General features: G+C 40.2%; 1 protein-coding gene across 1 annotated transcript; it reads left to right on the forward strand.

The window, feature by feature from the left end:
• The first annotated feature begins 1,097 nt into the window (after positions 1–1,097).
• Positions 1,098–17,211, forward strand: LOC131243279 (probable CoA ligase CCL5). The gene is made up of 5 exons (XM_058242506.1): positions 1,098–2,371; positions 5,974–6,119; positions 7,066–7,133; positions 7,702–7,804; positions 16,901–17,211. The coding sequence occupies exons 1-5, from the start codon at positions 1,138–1,140 to the stop codon at positions 17,012–17,014; spliced, it is 1,665 nt and encodes a 554-aa protein (XP_058098489.1). The 5' UTR covers positions 1,098–1,137; the 3' UTR covers positions 17,015–17,211.
• Positions 17,212–17,623: the final 412 nt, after the last annotated feature.

Here is a 17,623-nt window from a genome sequence, read left to right on the forward strand (position 1 = left end):
ACACCTACCATTCAAATCTTAACGGTGCCCCAAAGGTTTTGGATCAAGCAGCGTTTTCCCGTCATCCATCTATGTCTATGACCTCATGAACAGGTTGGATGACAAATAAACATTACCGTGGCCCTAGGAATGTTTGGATCGGTGTGTCACTGTTTTTTGCGGGTCCATTCGAGGTTTGGATATACTTCAATTTTGAGCTCAACTGCTTAAAATGAGCTGGAAAAACAGATGGACAGTGTGGATAAACCACGTACATTTAGGGCCCATTAGGCCAACTACATTAGGCGGGATTAAGGTGGATGGAATTGTAAAAGTAATGATAAATGCATGTGTAAGGTATTGTCTCTGGATTGGGTGTCTCCCATGTTTTTTAATACCATGTTTGGAACACATGCATTAAAAAGTAAATCCCGGGATTTACTTTCAAATTACACTTAGATTGAACTTGCACCATTAAAAACTTACTGAGGGCCACAAGTTTTGCAATTATGTAATGCATTTTTTTATTTTTTTGTTTTTGTTTTTTTAAAAAATGGAGTTGGATTTCAAATGAACATTACAGGGAGCCCCATGAGGTTTTTAATGGTGTACATTCAATCACCCAGCCCCATGAGGTTTTTAATGGTGTACATTCAATCATTACGTTTTCCGTGATGTGATCCAATTGAGATTTGGATCCGCCTCATTTTTGAGATCAAGCCCTAAAATGATGCATGGATAAAATACATACATCATGCCAGCCATATAGAGAGTGTACACGAGTTGAGCCGAGCCGAGCCAAGTATTGCCCAGCTCGTGCTCGGCTCTTAACGCCCGAGTCCTACTCGTACTCGGATCCTGTTCGGGCATTGAGTATGGATGCCATGCTCGTGCTCTACTCATCCGAGTACGAGCCAAGTATGAGCAGAAAGTCAAGCTCGAGTCGAGTCGAGTCCGAGTTTTCGAGTCGAGTTCGAGTCGAGTCTAGTTTAGCCCAATTCGAGCAAGGTTTTCGAGCAACAGTGCGGGCTGTTCTCTCAACTTCACAAAAATCCGAGGACGTTTTCGTAATTTTCTTAACATCAGTTTCCTTTGTAAAGACCATACTGCTGGTGCTAGTTCAGCACCGAGAGCGTAGCGTCTACTACCTATCCACCCATGGCGCACGATAGCACCTCCATCGACCCCAGAAGCGGCTTCTGCAAGTCCAGCTCCACATTCTACAGCAAGCGCAAGCCACTATCCCTCCCGCCTAACGAATTCCTTGATATCACCACCTTCATATCCTCCCGGCCCCAGTCTAGCAAGATCGCCTTCATCGATGCCTCCACAGGCCGCCACGTCACATTCCCCGACCTCTGGCGTGCAGTCGATTCCGTGGCGACATGCCTCTCCGATCTCGGGATCCGCAAGGGCGACGTCATCCTTCTCCTCTCTCCCAACTCCATCTATTTCCCCATCGTCTGCCTCTCCGTCATGTCGCTCGGCGCCATCATCACCGCCACCAATCCCCTCAACACGCCGCAAGAAATCGGCAAGCAGATCGCCGATTCCAAACCGATCCTCGCCTTCACGACTCCGTCGTTCGTCTCGAAACTCGACGACTCGGGCCTCCCAGTCGTGCTTCTGGAAGAAAACAGCAAGCGAGGAAATGATGGCAACTCGAGTGTGAAAGCTAGAGTCATCTCTTCCATAGAGGACATGATGCGGAAGGAGCCGAGTCAGGGCCGAGACAGGGACCGAGTCAGGCAAGATGACACGGCGACTCTGCTCTACTCGTCCGGCACGACCGGCATGAGCAAGGGCGTCGAGTTATCCCATCGCAACCTAATCGGAACAGTGCAGACGTTTATCGAGAGGTTGCAGTTGGAAGAAGGCGAGCAGACGTTCATCTGTACCGTCCCTATGTTCCACGTGTACGGCCTGGTTATGTTAGCGACGGGGCTGCTGGCGACCGGATCGACAGTCGTGGTGCTCTCGAGATTCGAGATGGATCACATGCTTTCGGCGATCGATAGGTATCACGTGACGTATCTGCCGCTCGTGCCGCCGATACTGGTGGTGCTGACGAACCACGCCGACGCGATACGAGCCAGGTACGATCTAGGATCGTTGAAGACAGTGGTGTCGGGTGGGGCTCCCTTGAGTAAGGAGGTGACGGATGGGTTCCTGGCCAAGTATCCGACGGTGGCGATTCTTCAGGGGTACGGACTGACAGAGACGACGGGGATCGGGGCGTCGACGGATTCGGTGGACGAGAGCAAGAGGTACGGTACGGCGGGGTTGCTATCACCGAACATGGAGGCGAAGATCGTGGATCCGGAGAGCGGCGAGGCGTTAGGGGTGAATCAGACGGGCGAGCTTTGGCTGCGAGGGCCCACCGTCATGAAAGGTAATGCAAAAAGGATAACATCACGGATCACGGACGTGGTTTAGAATCCCGAGGCAAAGTCAAAATGGGATTACCCGCTTTCAAGTTTTGCTTTGGAATTCTGCCACGTCACCTGAGTTTGTGCTATAGAACGTTTTTGGGGGAAACGGATTGGCTACTCCCCCTGACACCAGCCAATGGCTGGTGGTCGGTGCTATGTGGGCTCCACCATGATGTATGTGTTTCATCCATGCCATCCATCTGTTTTTACAGATCATTTTACAGTATGAGTCAAAAAATGAGGTATATCCAAATCTCAAGTGGAACACATTACAGGAAACAGTGTTGAATGAGGTTGACCATTAAAAACATTTTGGGGCCATAAAAGTTTTGGATCAAGCCGATATTTGTTTTTTCTCTTCATCTGGGCCTGTATGACCTAATCAACAGATTGGATGTCAAATAAAAGTATAGTGGACCTTAGGAGGAATTTAACGGTTGATATCCAATCACTATTGTTTTCATGTGGTGTGGTCCACCTGAGATTTATATCCCTCTCTTTTTTGGGACGAAGCAATAAAATGATCTGTAAAAATGGATGAACGGAATGGATGGAACACATACATCATGGTGGGGCCTACAGAGCATCGACCACCAGCCACGGAGCTGGTGTCAGGGGGAGTAGCCAATCCGTTTCCGTTTTTGGGGAGCAAATACGACTAGGGCGGCCTCTAGATCACTTATCTGGGTCATTGATTTGTTGGGCCCCACTTTCGATGGATGAATTCGAAATGGGATTGTGTAGTGGGTTATCCAATACACAAATCAAAGCATATCCAAAGTTCAATGGAGCACACTGCAGGAGACTGAATTGAACACATACCATTCAAATCTTAACGGTGCCCCAAAGGTTTTGGATCAAGCAGCGTTTTCCCGTCATCCATCTATGTCTATGACCTCATGAACAGGTTGGATGACAAATAAACATTACCGTGGCCCTAGGAATGTTTGGATCGGTGTGTCACTGTTTTTTGCGGGTCCATTCGAGGTTTGGATATACTTCAATTTTGAGCTCAACTGCTTAAAATGAGCTGGAAAAACAGATGGACAGTGTGGATAAACCACGTACATTTAGGGCCCATTAGGCCAACTACATTAGGCGGGATTAAGGTGGATGGAATTGTAAAAGTAATGATAAATGCATGTGTAAGGTATTGTCTCTGGATTGGGTGTCTCCCATGTTTTTTAATACCATGTTTGGAACACATGCATTAAAAAGTAAATCCCGGGATTTACTTTCAAATTACACTTAGATTGAACTTGGATAAAGGAAAAATTCATCATCCATGGGATTTGTAATCTCATCTCACAGTTTCCAACACAAGGCTCATTTTTCAAAGCCTATAAAGTTAATTTTAATCCCATCTCACACTCCTTCCAAACATGCCATTTTCAATTTCGAAGTGGGATTAGCAATGCAATCTCCATTTAATACAACTTAATACCACTTAATACCACTGGCCAAACAGGCACGATTCACAGTGGGCCCAACAGCGTACTGAGTACTCAGTTTGCAATCCGATTTCGAGCTGATGTCAGTGGACGCGGATTCTGCCTACTGATAGCGAGGTGGCTGCCCACAGTGCTCTACGGGCCATAACATGATGTGTGTCCTGTCCACGCCATCCACCCATTTTTCCAGACTAATTTATTTTATGAATATTGAGGTAGATCCAAATCTCAAAGTGAACTACATCACAGTATTTAATGCCCACTGTTAAAAACTTGTTGAGGGATACAAAAGTTTTGGATCAAGATGATATGTTTTTTTTTTTTCATTCAACGAGATGGATTTCAAATAAACATTACACGCAGCCACAGCCGGTTTTTAATGGTGTAGATTCAATCATACCGTTTTTCATTGATGTGATCCAATTGAGATTTAGATCAGCCTGATTTTGGGATCAAGCCCTAAAATGATGCATGGATAAAATACATACATCATGCTGAGCCCACGTAGCATCAACCTTGTATTTGTGTTTTCCCTATTAAGGGCCACCTGATCTTATGAGTACGATTGAAAATAAACATCATGGTAGGCCTTAAGAAAATTTAATCATATTTAAAACACAAATGGACCATACCAAAGGACACAGTGGGGATTGAGAACCTATCATTGAAAACTTAGTAAGTGCCATGGAAATTTTGGATCAAGTTTATATTTTTGTTTTTCCTTCGTGCATGTATGTGTGACCTTATGAAAAGATTAGATGACATACAAACATCAACGTGGGCTTTACAAAGATTTAAACAACGAATGTCATTGTTCTCATATTTCACGTGTAGTCAACCTGAGCTTTATTTATGCGTTAATTTAGGGCTAATGGCCTAAAATGATCTGGCAAAATGGATAAACAACCTCAACCTGGATAAACCGTATACATCACAGTAGGCCCCACAAAGTCCTGCCACCACCGAGGTAGGTGACTGGCAGGGTCACCCAGCAATCGGGCATCCCTTATAGTTGCCTATCAGCTAGCTTAATTTCTTCCGTAGCATTCTGACAACCTCATTCTCTGTATGGGAATTTCTCAGGAGATTGGCAAATTTTTTTATTTTTTATTTTCATTTCTTTCAGGACATATAGGAAGATTTCATTGAAATTAAATATTTAAAATAATTTATGATAAGCTAATAAACTTTTTAATTTTATTTTTTTATGTATTTAAATATAAATAAATTAGAGAAAGTCTCAAGTCCAACTGGTTGAACCATGACATACAGTCCACCTAACAGATACCTTCCAACCTGTTAAGTGCATGTGAGATCCAACCCTTCCAACTGGTTGGCCCTACCATGAGGATCATCTCTATCTACTTATCAAGTGAACTACAGCATTAAAACAAGATGCAACCATTCATAAATAACAAAATACAAGCACGGTCCAATCAATGAGCGGAAATAGTCCTTATAATAGATTTTTTAACAAGGTGGTCCTCATTATGGGGCTAGCCCATTGGATTGCTTTGATGTCCGGTGCACATGATTGGTTGGAAATTATCTGTTGGGTGGAATGTAACTTGTAGTCTGACTGGCTAGACTTGAACCTCAATTAGTTACCTTAACTCTTGAATAATTTTTAGGAATGTCAAAATCGGAATAATTTCACGATTAAATCACAATAGATTCAAAACAGTGGTGAAAGTGAAAGTATTGATGTTATTATCACGATAATAACGTTTTATGAATAATTTGCGTATATATCATGATTTTTAAATTTCTTATTAGGTTTTGTGGTCCAATGGTCAGGTTGGACCTGATATTTAGGCATGCTAATTAATTGGCTGGACTTGGGCTTCAATCTTCCTAACAAGGGTGGGATATGTTTTCAGATAATGAGTCCAATCATAGACGCAGCATTAGGGCATTTTATGCCTAAATGGCCTTTTGAGCCAAATTCTAGTTCGCAACCAGTAAAACATGTAATAAAAAACCTGATTTATTTTTATCAGTCGACCTAAAAGTAGGGGCGAAAACCCCCCTTGGAGGAGTATGTCCATATGGGTCCTTTAGCTCTCTATTAACTAAATATGTGATTGTTTGGTGTGGTTGGATATTTACAGGATATTTTAGCAACCCAGAAGCAACTACATCGACTCTAGATTCCAAGGGATGGCTGAGAACAGGGGATCTTTGCTACATAGATGAAGATGGATATATCTTCGTTGTTGACAGGTTGAAAGAGCTCATCAAATACAAAGGATATCAGGTAGGTTCCCTTCTCCAATTTTTTTAATAGAAGAATTATGGTACTCATTACTGGTTCGTTCCAGGTGAGAATAGGATTGATATTTTAGAGCCATCCTTCTCTGCTATAGACGTGGGATGGTGATCCATTAATCTAGAACATCCATCTGGTTTCCCCTCCCAGGGATGAAAAATGGTTAAAAATGCATGTGAATTGGATGGTACTAGTTGTCCGCATGAAAATAAAGTTGGTTTACGATAATTATGTAGTTGGAGAAGAAAATGATGGCTAGGATTGCCCAAAATCTGAAAGATGTGAAAAGTAGGCCATCTATAATGGGATCTATTAGATGGATGGTCCTGATTGATGCATCACCTTGCCATGTTTTCTGTGGATAGATGGCTCCACCCTCTCCAGTTTTTCCCACCACCATTTCGTTTATAAGGAGAGTATCAATAATTCAATATTTAATAGTCTGCTAGTTCGCTACTTTATGAGAATGTTCGCAATGCTGTGTTCTACAAGCTAAGTTTTTATTTTTAGACAATGTGCCTCTTCAGTGGAACATCTGAACCGTGGAAATGGTAGCCCGTACTGTGATGATCACCTGATGAATGGACCATTCTGAATTTCAGCCCAGACTATCTTTATTATGCTGACCATATTTTACACTACTCAGATGATATCCATTAGTGACACCTCCTCATAAAAATTACAAAAACGTCATATTTGAAGCCAAAATCAAAGTACCAAGTTTTACGTGATCATTTCAGGGAACCCAAAAGATCAAGCTTGACCGTTGATCCTAATTGGCCCATTGGTGGATTAATATTCAACGGTGTAAACAAATGGCCATCAATAAGAGACTAGGATTTTCTAATAAATCTTTCAGGGCTATGACCCATAAAAAGTGGGACCCACTCTTGATAATTCGGACGGTGTAGATTAATTGCTTTTTTTTTGATAGGTTGCCCCGGCGGAACTGGAGGCTTTGCTCCTTTCTCATCAGGAGATCGCTGACGCTGCTGTCATACCGTGAGTCTTTCTCTGTTTCGTAGAGGACAAACATCCTACGCATGCTTTTCATTGATCACGTTGTGGCCAGAAAAATGTGACCATCCAAAAATATCGGATCCAATGCGGTAGACATCTTTCTTTTAATCAACCGTCCATTTTGCCGACCATCAGTTAGATGGTTATGATCTTCTTGGGAGGGATTTTTTAGGGCATGACCTACCCCCCCAGGAAACATTGGACGAATGGAATGGGCCAGCTTGCATACTTGTGGTTAATGATCCAAACCGGTCTAATGGACCATGACCAAAAAATCATCACAATCGTTCAATTTCTAGCGTGCGAACAAAATTCAAGATCGGCTGCCTAGGATCTTCAGATCTAAGAGATTTTTGGGCATTATCCATCGACCCACATCAGAACAACGGTTTGGATTACTGAATCATGGGCACAATGCGATTGGAAATGTTGGTAGCACCGGAATCTAAAATGTGCATGCGATTCCCGTCCCACCACCACTAATAGACACGTATTACAATTCACACGAGTGATGGTTTATTATTTAAATGTGGAAGTATTTTGGATGCAGGTATCCGGACAAGGAGGTTGGGCAATATCCAATGGCATATGTGGTTAGGAAAGCAGGGAGCAATTTGTCCGAAAGCACCGTGATGGAACACATTGCAAAACAGGTGATGCCTCGTGTCCCAATTAGCTCCCGTTAATTTTCAGGTCCAAAACGAGGAAAAAGTTTGATACTCTGGCAGTGCTATGGATGATACGTTGGGCACTTTGAAATTATTTAAAAATTGCACACAATGGCATATAAACAAGAAAACTAAACTATCCGAGTTATAATATGAAATGTGGATGGATCGTAACTTTAAAAGCTTATTTAGTTGTGTCACTATCTGATTGGTGGACATTTGTTGGACGATTAAAAATGAAAAGATCCAATGATCGTATTTCCACGAACAAGTGTCCACAATCAGAGGCCAGGATTGTTCAGCCCATATTATCTTGGTATTTTGGATTGTTAACAGACGGTTGCACAATTTAATAGATTTTATTTGAGTTTTTTTTTTTTTTTTTTGTTAGTACACACTGCACTGTTAGCCACCCCCACTAGGAATCGATACCAAGACCTTAGGTGTTGAAACGAGGTATATCCACTCAATTTAGGTGTTGAAATGAGGTATATCCACTCAATCTACCAGTTGAGCTATGGATCCGGGTGTACGTGCAAATCCAACATCATACGCAGCCTGAGTATCATACAACTCGTCCAAAAAAAAAACTTTCCCTGTTTGTTTGTGTGCCAAACACCAGTATTCTACATATTCCATTCTCGGCATACAGATATGCATCGGTTATTGCAAGGGATATATCATTTGTACTGTGTAATGTACCAATGTTGTTGGAAATATTGGAAAATTTGTCAAAATTTTGAATGAAACTTTAGTAATTGTTAAAAAAAGCATTAACACAAATCAAAATATTTAAAAAATAAGTGCACACAATAGGTTTTTTTTAATTATTATATGAAGTCATAATCTATTCATTGTCTAACTAAATTGATGCAAGTATATTCAAATTATATTCATTTAATTTATAAATGTAAGAAAATGTGTGCAAACACAAGCAATACATTCAAAAATGAAGAATCACTGGATTATGTTATATACGTGTTTGAATTTATGTTTGGACACAAAGATTGCAATTGATTTTTGAGAAATTGAGAATTTTTTTTCCAGTTTTCTGCAATTTGGCCTATATCCTCCAAATCTCGAAATCAAAGCTCCGAATATATGATTTTTCATACAAAATATATATTTAAAAAATCATGGATTTATAACAGTTTGACACTGATTTAATATGATTTACAAAAAAATGATTGAAAATTGAAAATGCTCGCTAGATTGGAATATATCACACTACTTGTGCATTTTGTATCGCATAGGTGGGATATAAGATATATCGTGGGATATATCGTTTGATATCATCAATATTTAAAACACTGCCACAGACAAGTTCCTTCGTACGTATGTATTTGACATGTGGGTGTTGGGGAACGCGGAAGCACACAGAAGTGAATCAAGTGATGTAGAGCAATCACACAAATCAAGTACGAAAATAACATAGCGATTTAACGTGGAAAAACCTTTGGGAAAAAAAATCACAACACAAAGTGACAGATGATGACTATGAAAATAGAAATTATAAGAGACGAGAGCTTATCCGATTCAAACAACATCAAATCAAACCCTTATACCCTTAAAACCCTTTGGACGAATTAAAAACCCTAGTATATCTCTCCCTAACCCTGGGAAGAATCCAAAACGAAATCGAAAACAAATTCCACAAATCTGGCGGATCTACGTAATTTTGCGCGAAACTGTTCGATGTCATCGAACATCCTTCGATGTCATCGACACTTAACCTTCGATAATGCCAGAATAGTCTAGAGACAACACATGGAATTTCGGATTCCTTCGATTGCATCAACCTAGATGGCATCAAGCTTATACTTCGATATCATCGAATTTATAGTTCGATTTTATCGAACACTCCTCAATGTCATCGGAAATGACACCAATATGTCCAGCAACCAACAGAGAAAATCTGGAAATTTTCGATGGCTTCGAGCGATTGTTCGATGACATTGAACAACCCTTATGGCATCAAATGGTCTGCCGATGACATCGACAGACCCAATTTTTAGATAAATTTAATACATCCAAAATAACAATCTCCACCGTGCCTTCAATCTTCAAATGTGTAGCTTCTTGTCATCTTCTCTTATCTCTGTCTTATATCATAGTTCCAATAATGCTTCTCATGCTCACTCCATGTTGCTTTTATATCATCGCCGAGCTCAGAGAAGTCGCATAGAATTTGAATTTCTTTGAAGGAACCACTTTGGTGAGCATGTCTGTCGGATTCCCGCTGGTATGAATCTTCTCCAGAGTTACGTCTCCTTCCTCAAGGACCTTTCGGATAAAATGGTGATGAACATCAATGTGTTTAGTACGTGAGTGAGAAATAAAGTTTTTAGCTAAATTAATAACGCCCTCGCTGTCACAATTAACCGACACGGCGTCCCACTAAAGCCCCGACTGATTGATCATGCCTCTCAACCAAACACCTTCCTTAAATGCCCCCATCACTGCCATATACTCCGCTTTGGTCGTGGAAAGAGCAACCACGGACTGAAGCTTCGACATCCAACTGATTGCTTTGCCCGCTAGTATAAACGAGTAACCTGAAATCGACTTTCTAGAATCCACACCACCTACGTAGTTTGAATCCACATGCCCTACCAACTTTACCCCTGACTTCTCAAAAGTTAAGGTGTAATATTTTGTACCTCGAATGTATCGAAGTGGCTATTTCACCGCTTCTCAACGTTGCTTGTTGGGGTTTGACATATATCTGCTCACAGCATCTACTGCTTGTGAAATATCCGGTCTCGTACAAATTATGACATACATTAAACTGCCCACTGTATTTGAATAAGGCACATGAGACATAACCTACTTTTTCTCATTTAATTTATGACATTGTTCTGAGGAAAACTTAAAGTGAGTTGTGTGAAGAACGCTGACCAACTTTGCCTTGTCCATCTCATACTTGATCAACACCTTCTCAAGGTATTCTGCCTGAGATAACCAAAGCATGCTCTTTTTTCTATATCGATGAATATCTATGCCTAGAACCCTCTTTGCAGCCCCCGAATCTTTCATCTCGAATGTCTCTGATAACTGAGTCTTCAGTACATCAATTCAGACATGTTACGACTGACTATCAACATGTTATCAATATATAATACTAGGATGATGAATTTGTCATCACTCAGTGTCTTGTAATAGACACGGTGATCGTATTCACTCCTAGTAAATTTTCGACTCAACATGAAAAAATGAAACTTTTTATACCACTGCCTAGGCGACTATTTCAGGTTGTACAACCACCTCATTAACATGCAAACCTTGTTCTCTGCTCCTTGTATTTCGTAGCTCTCTGGTTACTTCATGAAGATCTGTTCTTCCAATTCCCCGTGTAGGAATGCAGTATTCACGTCCATCTATTCCAGCTCGAGATTGTATTGGGCAACCAACGCTAATATGAATATGACAAATACTTACTTTATAATTGCCGCGAAGATATCTGTGAAGTCGATGCCTTCTCTCTGAGCGTAACCCTTCGCTACTAACCTTACTTTATATCTATCTTGTTTCTTCTTGAAGATCCACTTACATCTGATCACTTTTTGGCCCACTGGAAGCTCCACCAGCTCTCATGTGTTGTTCTTGTATAAAGACCACATCCCATCGTCTATTGTCGCCTTTCTCTTTTCTACATCAGGCTCATTAGGAGCCTTCTGAATAGTAGATGGGTCCCCCTCATTTGTAATGAGGGCATATGCGATATTACAGTCGTCCCAGTATCTTGCCGGTAACTTTCGATCTCGCGGTGAATTTCTTCTAGGTGGCTGCTCTACCTTTTCTAATACCTTTGTTTGCACATCTGTCTTAACCCGAGTATCACCTGTGTTAATCTTAACGTCCACGACTAACCTTTCTAATTCGTGTTGCTCCTTTTGATAATTCTTGCGGAATAGGGATCCTTCGTCGAATTTTATGTCACGGCTGGTGATGATTTTACATGTGACCTTGTTATATAATCTGTAACCTTTCACACCAACATCATAGCTACTAAAGATGTATTTTTTGGCTCTTTGGTGTATCTTATCTCTCTCAACTGATGGTATATGAGAGTAAGCCTCACAACCAAATATACGCAAATTTAAGTAGTCCACTTTATGACCATTCTATACTTAATCTGGAATTTTCATTCAATAGCCGTAGAAAGAGACCGGTTCACTAAATAGCAGGCTGTGTTAATGGCCTTAGTCCATAGGTCCTTGCCCAACCTAACATTACTAATCATGCATCGAGCTCTCTCCAAGAGAGTCTGATTCATCCACTCAACCAGACCGTTTTGCTCGGGTGTGTAGCATACTGTGTTGTGTCTAATGATCCATTCGTCCTTACCAAATTAATTAAATTCACCTGAAGTAAACTCACCGCTATTATCTATCTTTAATATCTTTAACTCCCGCCCTGATTGCTTTTCTACTATGGTCTTCCATTGTTTGAAATTGGTGAAAACATCAAATTTATGTTTTATAAAATAAATTCAAACTTTCTGGAAATAATCGTCAATGAATGTGACAAATCATGATGACCCTTTATTTCACAACTTCACTTCCATGATCTCTTCCCGAACCAAACATGAATCTTTCGATTCATTTGGCTCTCACGCTTAGTTACTCATGTTATGAGCATTCCCATATCTTTTAATGTGATGAGCCTACCCTCTCTTCTTTTTTTGTATTCCAAGATATGGAAACTAATATAAGACCAGAATAGGGTGATGACCCCCATACATCAGAATGCACATAGTCAAACGCACCCTTATTATATGCATGTTTTCTAGATTTAAAAGATAACTTAGATTATTTGCCATATATACAATGCTTGCATATATTTAAATCAAAACTTTTAAAACTTGGAATTAAACAACGATCATAAAATATATTCATGCCATGCTCGCTCATCTGACCTAAACGTGCATGCCACGTACCTGCAGATGTATTTTTGTGCTTTTAGTTCATCCTAGTGGGAATGACTTTATGAACGGTTTGGATGGGATATACGCATCATGGTGAATCTTAGGTAGCTTTCAATAGTAAGTTTTTCTCTCACCACCTTTCCTATCATGTGGCCCACTTGAGTTTTGGATATGCCTCAATTTTGGACTCATGTCCTACCATGAGCTGGCAAAACAGACGGACAGGGTAGTTTTTTCAAGACATCAGGGCAGGCCTACTTAACTTCCAACTACAGGAGCTTCCTACAGTTGGGGTCACAGGCAATCCACATCTATAGCTACCCATATTCTTTTAGTTTTTCTTAATTTTCATAAACACCAATTAGATAATGCAAAAAATACCTAATGTCTATAAAATGGTGAAAATGCCCACTCAGTATGAGCAATTGAAAATAATATCAAACTTCACCAAAAGAGTTATTTGGATTTTTTACATTCACCGTTCCTCTAGGGCGCAAAAGATGGATGGTGTGGATCACATGGATGGGCCCACAAATATTTTCCCCAAATCTTGATGGACAGAAAAATTTACCTGTTAAAACTTGTTGATGCAAAAATCTGGTCCACCCTTTTTAGACCTTTGAGTACCTGCACATGAAGAAGACGAAGGAGACCTAGCTAGAGCAGGGGATCCTTTGTTGTCAAAGTCAGCTAGGAATCTGGGACTGGTAGTATCGAGGGGTTTTGGGTGAGAGATTCTGCATTCCTTTCATCGTTAGAGATGCTCGTACTTATAGTTGAGGAGAGACGATGACGTAGAGGACACCTCCCTATTTAGTAGGGATGCACTGTAGAGGGATTCAGATCCCAAACGCATGGGGGAATCTCCCGAGATCCTTGTGGCGAAGATCTCGGGATCCCGAGCGTGTAACGGATATCCTCATATCCTCCGAGATCTTTGGAGAATATCTCGGGCGGATCTCTCTTAGATAAGATCTGATTACTCGGAATCAGTAGAAATGTGCAGTAGGAGGCCGAGGTGGTCTTCGCCGACCTTACTTGGGGTTAGTATGTCGACTTGACCTAAGGGTAATTTTCCAACCTGGATTCTCTGGCGAGCCCTGATCCTTCTCTCAGTGCCGTGTAGATTGTTGACCTGACGACCTACCGACCTGCTCTTATACTTCGTGTTTAGGACAGTGAGGCCAAGCTCATTTCCTTAGTAGAATTCAGATGACATGTGTTGTGGGGGGGTCGAACTTAAGAGTTCGAGGTAGTCTTGGCCGACTTGGATACTCGGATGAGCTTCGAGCCTCCCCTTATCGTTGGGTAGATGACTGACCTGCCTCAAGAGTCCGAGGTGGTCTTGGCCAACCTGGATACTCGAATGAGCTTCGAGCATCCCCTTATCGCCAGGTAGATGGCCGACCTGCCGACCTGCCTCAAGAGTCCGAGATGGTCTTGGCTGACCTGGATACTCGGATGAGCTTTGAGCCTCCCCTTCTCATTGGGTAGATGGTTGACCTGCTGATCTGCTGATCTGCTGACCTGCCTTCATATGTAGTAGGTGACCGACCTCTCTTACTTGACCATTGAGGAGCTCATTAGTCATGATCAACGCTGGCCGACCTCGTGTCTCGTAGAAATATCCGAGCTGACCTCTTCTCTTTAGCCAATCCAGTTTTACCCATAACAAAACCTCCTTTACATCTTCATTTTCCTTTCTTAGTAAGAAATGAAAAAAGAAGAAGAAACTAATATAAGCTTTCCATACATATGAGTACATGCGGTGATGATGCATCCATGATCATAAGAGATGATGAGGCCTTCTCGCCAAGGATCCTCCTGTCCAGCCTAATGTTTTTGGGCATGATCCTTACACGTTTGCAATGGATTTATGAGCCATCTGGAGAGAGGGAGAGCCTTCATTAGTGGGTAGTCATCTCTACAAGGGTGTCTTTTTTTTTTTTTTTTGGCGTGTGTGGAGGGTGTGTAGGGGTGAGGAAGGTACGTTTTAGGATAAGGACATTTTCATCATTTTAAATAAATAAAAAACCCAAAAATTTAGCAGCTGTTCGCAAAAAAGCTAACGGAAAATGGGCATTTGCAATAAACACATTTATAACGTAATTATTTGCTAAGTGAAATTTCTTAAGTCGATATTTGGAAATACACTATTGCTACTGTGGGTATTTTCAAAAACACCTTAAAAACGCTATTGACTCAGCCATACATCCGGCATAGCTGCACGGCGATCCAGACTATCAAAGTTTGTGGATGGACAATAATCCATTGAAAATATGATTGTAAACTGTCTGATTTTTCCATTGAATTTGACCCCACACTTTTTTACTTTCAACCATTCGGTAATTATCAATTGGATGGTTAGGATTTCATGATTATTGTGGTTTAATATGCTCCATCTTTCCCCTCAATTTGAATTGTTTGGATGGCCATACATGAGTGCAACTCACGAGTAGGATGATTCACCTTTTTGAAATGGCACTAAACTTTCACTTGTTCAAGACCCTTTGGCTATAAATTGCCAGGAAAAGTGCCATTACTCTTGAGGAAGTTCCCATGAGTGAAGGTGCCACCGTATGTGTTGGGTAACGCTCATAACAATTGAAACTATTGACTTCGTGGACCATACCTCAAAATTCGTGAGGATTGAATTACCGTATTTAGTTGTTTCTAGTTCTACCTATTAGATTTGGACCCCTTTTTTTTGTTAAAATTATTGAGAAAGTCTCAATTCCAACTAATAGGACCATAAATTACCATCCACCAAGAATATAACTTCACCCTTTCATGCGTGTGCAACATCTCCTCATTGAGTTGATGAGGATCATCTTGTGCAAAAATCAGCCATCCACTCATCGAGTGGACCACCTTTGTATATTTTTATTTAGCAGTGGCTAGACATTATTTTCTATGACTTTGGAGACCTGATGAGTGGATAGGGCTGATTTTGCATAATGTGATCCTTATGGTGCGGCAAACCTACTGGAAGGGTTGAATGTTGCATAGAGATGATGAGTTGGCAAACCTATAGGAAGCGTTGAATGTTGCATAGAGATGATGAGTTGGAAGTTATTTATTGGGTGGATCATAAATTTTGGTCCAAGATTAGTTAGACCTTGGACCTCTTTTTTATTCACACTTGAATAGAATATTGAATTGAATTTGGACCCCTTTTTTGTTCACACTAGGATAGAATATTGAATTGAATTTGGACCCTTTTTTTATTCACACTATGATAGAATATTGAATTGAATTTGGACCCTTTTTTATTGACACTAGCTTAGAATATTGAATTGAATTTGGACCCTTTTTTATTGACACTAGCTTAGAATATTGAATTGAATTTGGACCCTTAGGTTTATTTTTATTTTTATTTTGTTTTTTTTTAACACCTTTGTGGAAGCCATCAATCTAAGGCGGTACACTGATTGAGTGGATACAATTATCCTATTGCTTTGATCTTTGGGCTATGGCCATGTATATGGAACAATGGTTCTGATTACTGTATATGTGCCACGTGTGCTGCACATGCATCATCATGTGGCAGATGTGAGATCCATTTTGTTCGTTAGGTGGGACTAATGGTGACTCAAACTCAGTCACTCGGTCAATTCACTGCTTCTGCTCAGGAGGATGCAAATATCTACAACTTGTGTACCATGATTTGTGCTCTTGTTTGATCATAGTTCTTTCATATTTTATTTAAAGATAACCATTTTAATTATTTTTATAACTTTAAATGTTTTTAATTTAATTATTAAATACCACATTAATTCCAGTAAAGATTCGGTGTAGTCTTTGACGCAACTCGTCGAATCAATACGAGTTTGCAGGACTTTTACTTATGGTTTCTATAGCTCAAGCAATCCGTTCTATCTCATTCCTCTTTTATGACATCCAAAATAGGTAGCATTTGTTTTTGAAGACTCATATACCCCAAAACTGGCATACTATAGTCTTCAGTGAACATGTGTGTAGTTTAATTAATAATCCTACCCCTTTCTTTTTGTTAGGTATGATATGTGGGCCCACATTATTGCCATTTAATCATAAATGATGGTGTTAATGACATGTATAACACAAATCTTTACTCATTGCTCTTTGTTTTGTCTTATTCTATTGCTCATTGGTATTGATTTATTATTCAATAGGTAGCCCCATACAAGAGAATCCGGCGGGTTGCATTTGTGTCTTCCATCCCAAAGAATCCATCTGGCAAAATAGTCAGGAAGGATCTTATTAAGTTGGCAACCTCCAAGCTCTGAAGTTACGTTCCTTTAGTTTCCTTGTTCTTGCGAACATGGATTGTAATATTATTATTGACTTTATCTTACAATTTTGTTAGCATGGTAGTGTTTATCTTTATGCAGTTATATAAGTTCAAGTTTTACTATCATTTCTTCCTTGTAATAGTTGTCTATAATGAACAAGTTGATTACAATCAATAAGTTTTCCTTGACAATCAGTTCTCCTTGTAATTTTAATAATTGCAACAATATATAAATTTAGCATAAGAGAGGCTTAAACTGTTTCTGATTTAGCAACTTAGTGCTTTATTTCTTTGTAAGAATATTATGCATTTGATAGTATTTGAAATATGGCAAATAAAAAAGCTATAGTTGAGATGTAAACCCATTTCATGATTCCTATAAACCAAAGATCATCCAAGAAAGCAAGGAAGTTTCAAATCATAGCTGTCATAATTCTGTAGGACTTATACCCTAAGGGGAGAAGATTAGTCAGCCAATTCAAGGAAAAAGGATTCATAGTTACAGCTATTATGTCTTTCTTCAATGAAGAGAGATTGAGAAACAACTACGTACGAATAGTTTTTTTTTTTGGGTTAAACCCGCCATAAGAACCATGTTCCCACT

Source organism: Magnolia sinica, chromosome 4, assembly GCF_029962835.1.
Source record: "Magnolia sinica isolate HGM2019 chromosome 4, MsV1, whole genome shotgun sequence".
Lineage (NCBI taxonomy): Eukaryota > Viridiplantae > Streptophyta > Magnoliopsida > Magnoliales > Magnoliaceae > Magnolia > Magnolia sinica.